General features: G+C 40.6%; 1 protein-coding gene and 1 pseudogene across 1 annotated transcript; both read left to right on the top strand.

Annotated features, from left to right (window-relative positions):
- Nucleotides 1-534: 534 nt before the first annotated feature.
- LOC134184665 (uncharacterized) lies at nucleotides 535-2358 on the top strand. Its single transcript, XM_062652412.1, has 2 exons — nucleotides 535-1881; nucleotides 2054-2358. The coding sequence occupies exon 1, from the start codon at nucleotides 535-537 to the stop codon at nucleotides 1489-1491; it is 957 nt and encodes a 318-aa protein (XP_062508396.1). The 3' UTR covers nucleotides 1492-1881; nucleotides 2054-2358.
- A 3547-nt stretch (nucleotides 2359-5905) lies between these two features.
- On the top strand, nucleotides 5906-6024 carry LOC134185143 (5S ribosomal RNA; annotated as a pseudogene).
- Nucleotides 6025-9655: the final 3631 nt, after the last annotated feature.

The raw sequence follows: 9655 nt of genomic DNA, 5'->3' as shown, positions 1-9655 counted from the left end.
GACGTTCAGCGGGACCGTCGAAATGACGACAGTCGGTACGCGTCGTGACTTCGTTAGATACGGAGCTGCCGTGTTTGATGCACCTCTTCCCCGAAACGCCAGCAACGTCTTCGAACAGACGACGTTCAGCGGGACTGTCGAAATGACGAGAGTCGGCATTCGTTATATACGGGGAACGGATTATCCGGGTAAGTATTGCACGTGACTTCAACTAATCACTACGTATCTACACCGAATTTACCGGCCCGTTCCTGACATCGGACAGTATGCACTCCCTGCAGCGGAGAGAAGTGCCGATGTCTGTACAGGATCTTTCGCACTGCCGATAATCTTACGTTATCTTAATTAATAGCAAACGTCACAGATGTCAACGCACTTGATATGCCTTTAGTGAAGTAACACCACGGCTAATTAGTGACAGTAAACGGTTACTGACAAAACATTACACTCTACTGTCGCCAAAACATTACAGTCTACTAGCTGCGCAATATAGGATTTGCAAGTGTATACGCGACATTTTGCGTCGTTTTTACAATGCCTCCGAAGAGACGAAAGACAGTTTTTTCATCGGCAGCTGCAGCCAGTCAAAAACGGAGACGTTTAGAAGAAGACGAAGTAGCGAGACGGCAACGTTTGGACTCCGGTAGAGATAGAGTGGCGAGAGCGCGTGCTGAGCAAGGTGAGGCAGCTGGTGACGCCAACGCTGCTGAGTTTGCAAGTCTCTTGCTGCGAGTTGGGAACGGTCATATACCGGTAGTTGAAGGACGTCATACCATCTTCATTCCAGAAGATCTTGGCACAGTTACCGACTCTCCTCAGACCTTGATAGAGCGAGTGTACCCAAACTTGCAACATCACTACCAAGACTTCGAATGGCTAATGCAACGAGCTATTCTCGCACCACACAATGTCTCCATTCGTGATATTAACTGGGAGATGCTTCAGCTGTTTCCTGGAGAGATAAAGATCTATAAATCAATTGATACGGTCAGAGATGATGATGCAGTACACTATCCCTCGGAGTTTCTTAACTCCCTGGAACCTGCTGGTATGCCTCCTCATAAACTGGCTCTAAAGGTGGGAATTCCTCTAATGGTTGTTCGAAATCTGGCTCCTGGGATTGCAAACGGCACACGTCTTATACTAAAGAGAATGATGAACAACTGTCTGGAAGCAACTATTGCTACTGGACCGCATAAAGCCCAGGACGTGTATCTGCCAAAGATACCACTAATTCCCAGTGATACTGGACTACCATTTGAATTCAAACGACTTCAGTTTCCAGTTAAGGTCTGCTTTGCTATGACTATTAACAAGGCACAAGGGCAGACCTTAGCTGTGGCAGGGCTAGATCTACACGAGCCATCCTTTAGCCATGGACAGCTTTATGTTGGCATTTCTAGAGTTGCCTCCAAACATGGACTAACTTTCTTGGCAAAAGAAGGAAAAACCAAAAACGTAGTGTACCAGGAAGTGCTGTCGACAAGATGATCATCTTTATATTCACTGCAGGCATTCATGGCCAACATCACCTATGATGCTGGCCAACAGCGACTGAACCAGGGTTAGCTTAGAAGAGGTTGACTGTTAATAGGAGTGTGCAAGCACTCCATGACATCTCAGACTGTGCCTTTGCATGGCTGTAAATTCAGCCCAACTGAACATTCAAGACACCGCTTTTAATCATGCACACATGGTCAATTAGATAAACATTAATGACTAACGACTAAACAGACAAAACACTACAATAATGCACTAAAAGGTAGGTAGACAATATGTATCACACAGCAACAAACAGGACAAAGTAGACCGTTTTGGCGGCTGCAGCAGCTGGTGATGCATCAATTTCTCAAAGAGACCTATGCTGAAGACATCAAGCAGGTACATAACGTTCAAATACCACCGGAGCGAGAGCTCCAGGTTGAGCATGTCTCAACCAATTTTTTGAGCCAGTATATGCCCTGACCTCCACGTGGTCTGGCTTGGGTTGCACTGACAAGGGCATAAGTTAGTGTAATTGGTTTGTGCTGTGATTGCAACTTTTTTTGCACAGGGATGATAACCAACACTCTAGACCAGAGAGTTTGGAAATCTACAAAGATCTCTCTATACAAACTGTACGTGACTTGGCTACACCCCCTCTGCCTCTCCAACCATCAAACGCATTTTTAGATACTTTCTGCTGTAATCTCTACCTATAAAAGCGACCTGTCTGTCTGTTTGTGTGTTTTTCTGTACTGTCTGTCTGTCATTAATAGCAAACAGTGTCTGCAAATCAATAATTTGTGTCATTAAACTATTACCCGGGTGTTGTCCCCCGGGTGTTGTCCCCCGGGCGAAGCCGGGCATTGGAGCTTGTATATATATATATATACGTGCGTCAGCACTTGTCATAAGGATGTACGGCAAAACGAAGAGACGTATCGATAAAACGTCGATACCAGATGAATGCCATTCTGACTCCGTAACATGTGCGCTAAAAATTAAAGCAAGGGTTCCCTTTCGAGGGGTCGATTCAATTATAATTTCTTGGCGAGAAGAGTGAGATAACTCTCCATTTTGCTCCCGTACCCGACTAAAAATGAAATAAGACTTACGCGTGACAAAAGGAATGAAAAGAAAACTCTAGAAGAAAAGAAAAGTCTGTCCTCTGAGTTTCCGCGCGTTAGTTTGACAGACACTGTTGCGACGCAACCATTGTTACGCGACTACGTGACCATTGTTATGCGACTAGCTAAGTAAACGAGTGAGACGATTTAAGCGTAAACGAAGAATTGAGGACAATTATGAAAGAGCAAGTGACAGTCTGTTTCCTGCAGCTGAGTTCCGACGTTTGTTTGACAGAAACCATTGGTACGTAACGCAACCATGGCTACGCGAATAGGTAAGGACAGAACACCATCGCTCGCCAAATACAATGCTATTCGAGCATTTACTAGTATATTAATTGGCGAGCGAAGCGAGCCTCTCTCTTGTCATGTCAATTGAGCTTGAGATATATTATATATATATAGATAGATATATACGTGCGTCAGCACTTGTCACAGGGATTTACGGCAAAAAAAAGAGAAGGATCGACTAAACAACGATGCCAGATAAATGCAACTTTGACTCCGCAACACATTCGCAAAAAATTGAATTAAGGGTCTCCTTTGAAGGCTCGAAACAATTACAATTTCTTGGCGAGAAAGTGAAACGACTCTAGATTTCGCTCCCGTACACGACTAAAGAGCAAAGGAGACTGATCCGTAACAAAGGGAATAAAAAAGAATAGCTAAAAGAATAGATTCTGTTTTTTGAGTTTCCGCGCGTTACTTTGATAGAAATTATTGCTACGCAACCATTGTCAAGTGACTGTGCGATCATTGTTACGCAACTATCTCAGTAAATGAGTGAGACGATTGAAGCGTGAACGAAGAATTGAAGACAACCATAGTATTTTGCGTTCTATTATCCGAACTCGGCGTCCTATTCAGGCAAGCAATTATCCGAATTCGGCATTCTGTTATCGGGTTCGGTCATTTAAGTATTTAGCTGACATTCAATGATCCGATTTTCTGTCGTAATTAGAAGTACTAAATATAGAAATAATTATTATAGTCGCACATTTCTTTCATGACGTCTTTCTAGGATGCTCACTCACGTTTCAGCTGAACAATAAATGATTGATTCAAGAAAGGTGGAAAGGCGAAGTAGTGAAATTCGAGGTCTTGATTAGCTAGAAACCCGCTACGACGCATGATGGACTGTTGCATGGTATTATGCACGCAGGACGCGCAATTTACAGAGTATGCGGATTACACCACGATTGACGGAGCAATGCGTTTTTGTAGGCTTCCTAGATATGTAGATTTAGTTCGCTCACAACAGCTTAGTTAGGCCTCCGCGAAAACGTGGGACACCAAGATTAGTGCAAAGGAAATTATCCTACAACACACGCTACAAATTCACGCTAAAGTCAAGATTAATTACAAATTACTGCGTCTAGACAGCTGATGAATGATGATATTTGAGCAGCTGCCCAACCGCAGACTCTGTAAGTTATTCAGTTTTTATGATATTGTACAACAGCTGTAAGCAACGAATAATGGAACGCCTGTATGAGATAATTGACTGTCGAGTTCAGAAAATTAAACACCGCATTCGGATAATTGAACGCAAAATACTATAGAAGAGCAACTGAAAGTCTGTTTCCTGAGTTCCCGCGTTTGTTTGACAAGAACTATTGCTACGTAACGCAACCATTGTTACGCGAATAGGTAAAGACAGAACACCATCGCTCGCCAAACACAATGCTAACCGACATTTACTAGTACATTTACATATTTATATATTTATATATTTATATACGTGCGTCAGCACTTGTCATTAGGATTTACGGCAAAACAAAGAGACGTATCGACAAAACGTCGATGCCAGATGAAAGCAATTTGGATTCCGTAACATGTGCGCTAAAAATTGAAGCAAGGGTCTCCTTTCGAGAAGTCGACTCAAGTATAATTTCTTGGCGAGAAGAGTGAAATAACTCTAGATTTTGCTCACGTACGTGACCAATAAGGAATTAAGACTGACGTGTGACAAACAGAGTGGAAATGAAAAGTTAAAAAAGAGAAAAGTCTGCTTTTTAAGTTTTCGCTCGTTACTTTGACAGAAATTATTGCAACGCAGCAATTGTCATGTGACTACGCGAACATTGTTACGCGACTATCCTAGTAAACGAGTAAGCAGAATGATGTGTGAACGAAGAATTGAAGACAACCGGAGTATTTTGCGTTCAATTATCCGAATCCGGCGTTCAATTATTCGATTCAGGCAATCAATTATCTGAATTGGACGTTTAGTTATTCGACTCAGGCATTCAATTATCCGATGTTCTGTCTTAGAAGTACCAAATCTAGAGAAATAATTATTTCAGTCTGTGTGGTCATCTGAGATTGCATTCAGTCTGTTGAGGTCATTGTAATTGCTTCAACAACGTCACCACGACCACGGACAATAATACATCGAATACGGCAAATTGTACTCTACAACGCCATTGGATGGGGCATTCCCCTTTCTATTTGTGTTACGTGTCTTGTGTTAGATAAGGCATTAAAGTAAACATTGCTTATGCTACAGACAAACTTTGTTATTTGCAAGGAAAAGTCGCTGTCCTAGTAGGCTTTGTCACACCTGCCTGCATCATGATGCTGTTAAGTTAAACTTGGTGACTTTTATTTTTCTGGTGGTGAGCATCCACAGAAACGTTAACTCAACTGAAATATTCACTTCCAATGGTCGTGTGTCCAACACCAAAGGAAACTGTGCACTTTTGCTGGAATATTTTCTTTGTTGGGACTCACGTGGATACTGGCATTGATGGCGTTAAACAGCAAAATAGGGTCGTACCGTACTAGTGACAATCCATAGGTGACTACTATCTGGTATACCTCTCAATTGCAGAAATGGAGTGTGATGCAGCGATTGCACAAGATGGTTCGACATGTATTACTCTCCAATCGACTTACCCAATTACTCCATGCATGCGTTGTCTAGATTGAGAAACGTGGGCGAGTAGGCATTTGGTTTTGTGGCGAAACGTATTTATAGCTAGGGAGCTAATATTTTCATTTGCTCAAAAACGCAGCAATCGCACAAGAACAGGAGCGCAAAAATCTTCAGAAACTAGATTCTTTATAGTGGATAAAATGTACTCGATGTACAGTAGCTGCATCGGTAATCTGCCTCGACAATATATCTAAGATTACAGTCGACTTATTGCCTCATCTCACCGAAGTCTTAATACGTGTGCGAGAATTTCTGTTAATCAATTACCTTATTTTTCCCCGGCAAAAAAACGAAAATACTCAGCTAGTATACTAGCTAGTATACTGTTACAAGTAGATTACAGTTTCTCATAGTCAACGTCTACGACCATACCACTCTGAATATACCGGTTTACGTCCGATCGCCGAAGTCAAGCGGAGTCGGGTCTCGTCAGTTCTAGGATGTGAGACCGCCTGGGAACACCCGGTGCTGTAGGCATTTTGTTTTGATTTCTCTATTTTTTAAATTAACGTTTTCTGCTGTCCAGACAAACTGCCGGTGTAAGTTACTGTACGTTTCAATCCCAAAATCCAAACGTGAAAGCTTGTAGCTAAACACATTGTTGAGACACTTGCACATTGATAGCGTTGGGAAAGACTCTTGAGCTTTGGATTCACAACTAATTAATTTACAATTAATAAACAGTTGTCGTAAGAAAGGAATCAAAGAACTGTGATTCTCAAAAGAACATTAGTTACTATTATTTTTTATCTACTGAGACTTACTCTCGCGTAGCTAGACATTTTTCCCGTGTTATACTTCCGCGAAAATATTTTCGCAGAAGTAGGAAGTATGACGCGGAAAAGAGTCTAGCTACGCGAGACTAGCTGAGACTAGCAACAACAAATGTTAACAACTTTAGCTATCAATATGTTAACTATCATACATTAATGTAATTAATTAACAGCAAGAAATGTTAAGAACTTTATCTATTAATTAATTAAGTTAATTATTATACATTAATCTAATTAACAACAATAAATACTAATAATAAACGTTTTATTGAGATACCGCGTCTTGCCTTGTCTCTAATGGCGTGCAACAAAATTAAAATGTTTTCTGCCAGTGTCTTTTCTATATTTGAGCAATTTAGCGATCCCCACAAGTTTATCCAGGATAGTGAAAAATCATTGCATGGCCCCGTACCCAGAGGATTACCAAGTCAAAGAGAGTGCCATCTCTCTGCATGCAGGAGTGGCTGCAGTATTGAAGGCCTCATTGTCTTCATCACCGTACAGCTTTTCGGTCAGCCTAGAGACAAGCCAACACGCGGACGTTCCGTTTCGTTTCACAGCTTGTCTGCATGCCAGAACTCTTTTGCTCCACAGACGACGACACTGCATCTGGGAGAAAGCCGGACCTCTGTTATCGCAGCCGTTTCCTTTCTCGTCTGATAAATCGTTTCAACTTGAAATTCGGCTTTCACCAAGCGGCGGTCAGACACTCGAGATTTCAGTAGTCAAAGTTAGTTTGGCGACCGTTGATATGGAAAGAGAATCGGTGAGAAGAATTAACAAACTGAGAGTTGTTGACGTTCCCAATCTTGATGGACTACTGTCACTCTCGGATGTTAGTCTTGCTGTAGAGGTAGGATGTTGTTTTTGCAGGTTTGGTGTGTGTGTGTGAGTGTGTGTGTGTGTGTGTGTGTGTGTGTGTGTGTGTGTGTGTGTGTGTGTGTGTGTGTGTGTGTGTGTCCGTCTGTCTGTCTCTCTGTCTGTGTGTTTTTTCATATATTTTCATAAATGGTTGTTGTTACAACTAAAACTATTTAAAATGTTCCAGAGACCTAATAGGGTTAGTGGCCCTCACTGTCTGTCTGTCCGACTTCTGATATGATAGAGACATTCAGCATTATGTTCATTGATCTAGAAATTCTAGAACTGTTGTAATCTTGCAACTAAAGTCCGTTCCGCATTAGATGGACTGAGGAATTCAGCGCGTAGCAGGAGTATAGTATAGGTTTCCGAGGTCTAATTAATATCGATGGACAGCTCTTGAAGAGCTTAATTCAATTATAATAATCATATATTTCTTGCTATGAACAGAAGACCAGCATAAGCAACTTCCGGAATTGTAATGAGTTAGCGGTTGGAGACAAGCTTAATCAGATCAATCTAGAGACAACCCCAGTGAGATAACTCTTTATCAAACTAAGAAGGGGTGTAACAAAATACTAATGACACAAACAATTAGAAACTCGTGTACAGTACAAGCAAGCATTTATTGATTTCCTGTGGCTTGCATTTGATCTTCGTCATAGCTCTCTGTGGAATCAGACTCACCAGCATCTGACTCTTCCTTAGGGTTTACTTAAATCACCATATCTAGTGGTTTGCGTCCTTGTGACAACACACGCTAAGAATGCAATCAGTATAAGATAGCTTCTTATACAAATATAACATCCGGCTTTCTTGATAATCTGTTTAGCTAAGGTCCAACCCTCAGGCACGAGTCCATCTAATTCGTGAACAGACTTTAGATCATGTGGTATTGTTTATCGAAGAATAAAATATTCTGTCTGCAGTCCTGTCTGTATTCTGTTTGTCTGTCTATCTGTCGACTCTGTCTGTCTGTCTGTCTGTTAAAAAAGGCAAAAGCTATTGGAGATACTAAAACAGCAGTAGAATTTCTCACTGACTGGAGACGATGCCTTTCTTTTCTGTTACTGACATGTAACAGTCAATGATGTTACGAAAAATATCTTGCCTCTGACATGGTCAAGTAGAGATAGACAAATTAGAGATAGAGATGATCCATTAGGTGTGAATTGATGAACAGCGAAACGAACTAAGGTGGATTTGTGTACTTTGTATTTCAAGATTTGCTTGTTGTCTCTTTAGAGTCTAGCAAATATCAATAAAACAATTTTGCTTGTCTGTCTGTCTGTCTGTCTGTCTGTCTGTCTATTTGTTAATACCCACAATCATTCTCTAATTTGTCGCTGGCATCCTGTCAGCAGAATGGTTTCTGCACGAACTGGCAAAAGGCAAAAGCCGTTGAAGATACCAAAACGGCAGTAGAAGTTCTCTCTGACTGAAGACGCCACCTTTCTGTTTTATTGCAGAAATGTAACAGCCAAGTGATGTTATGAAGAATAGATTGCTTCTCACATGGTCAAGTAGAGGTAGACAAATTTGAGATATTTAGTTTTTAATCCATTTGGTCTGATTTGATAAGCAAAGTAATGGACTGATGTGGATTTGTTTACTTTTGAAGATTTACTTTGTTGTATCTTTTAATGTTAATACAATCTGTCTGTTATTGTTTGTGTCTGTCTGTGTGTCTGTCTGTATTTGTGCATGAGTGTGCCCATTATCTACAAGCTGTATATACATACTACATATACATACAACTGAAATGTCCTGTTTATTGTGAAAATATAACTGCTGAGCATTAACAGACACTAATTAATAGTACATTTTATCCGAGTTACATTTAACAGTTATTCTATTTGTCATTATTGTTCTTTTAGATAAATTTTATGTGCTGCAACGTTCTTGTGTACTAAGACAGGCTGGTTTGTCACTTGTCATGCTATTTTGGTTAAATAATAAATAATTAAATAAGTAAATAAATAATTTATTAATTTAAAAATAAATGTATAAATAAATTACACTGTTTGTTAATGTCGATGTCAATTGCAAATTTGGTTTTGGTGTACGAGTCTTTCTAATTAGATTTTGTATAGACAGACGATCTAGATACCGAAGAAAGATATCGAACTGTTACGGCTGTTCATAACACTGAGATACAACACCAAGTCGAAGTCGTACGATCAGCGTTAGATTGCACTCGGTCAAGTTCATTAGAAGTACAAGCATCACAAAGGTTGCAACAGCCAAGAGTTCTTTGGTTGCGACAGGTGCCAGTAGACTTCCATTATGAACCTACACTTCTACATGATCGAAGCAGCTGTGGTTTGGTAATTGTTCTTAGCAAATGATTAAACTTATTAGTTATTGATTTATCTGTATCTAGATATCTTTTCAATCAGGAAATATGGTTGATTTGGTCTCGTTATCGTCGGGGTGCAGCCTGAGAATGCACGATGATGGTAGTGTGGATGCAC

Source organism: Corticium candelabrum, chromosome 9 (genome assembly GCF_963422355.1).
Source record: "Corticium candelabrum chromosome 9, ooCorCand1.1, whole genome shotgun sequence".
Taxonomy (NCBI): domain Eukaryota; kingdom Metazoa; phylum Porifera; class Homoscleromorpha; order Homosclerophorida; family Plakinidae; genus Corticium; species Corticium candelabrum.
The sequence above is the reverse complement of the archived record's forward strand: the minus strand, read 5'-3'. Positions and strand labels throughout refer to the sequence as shown.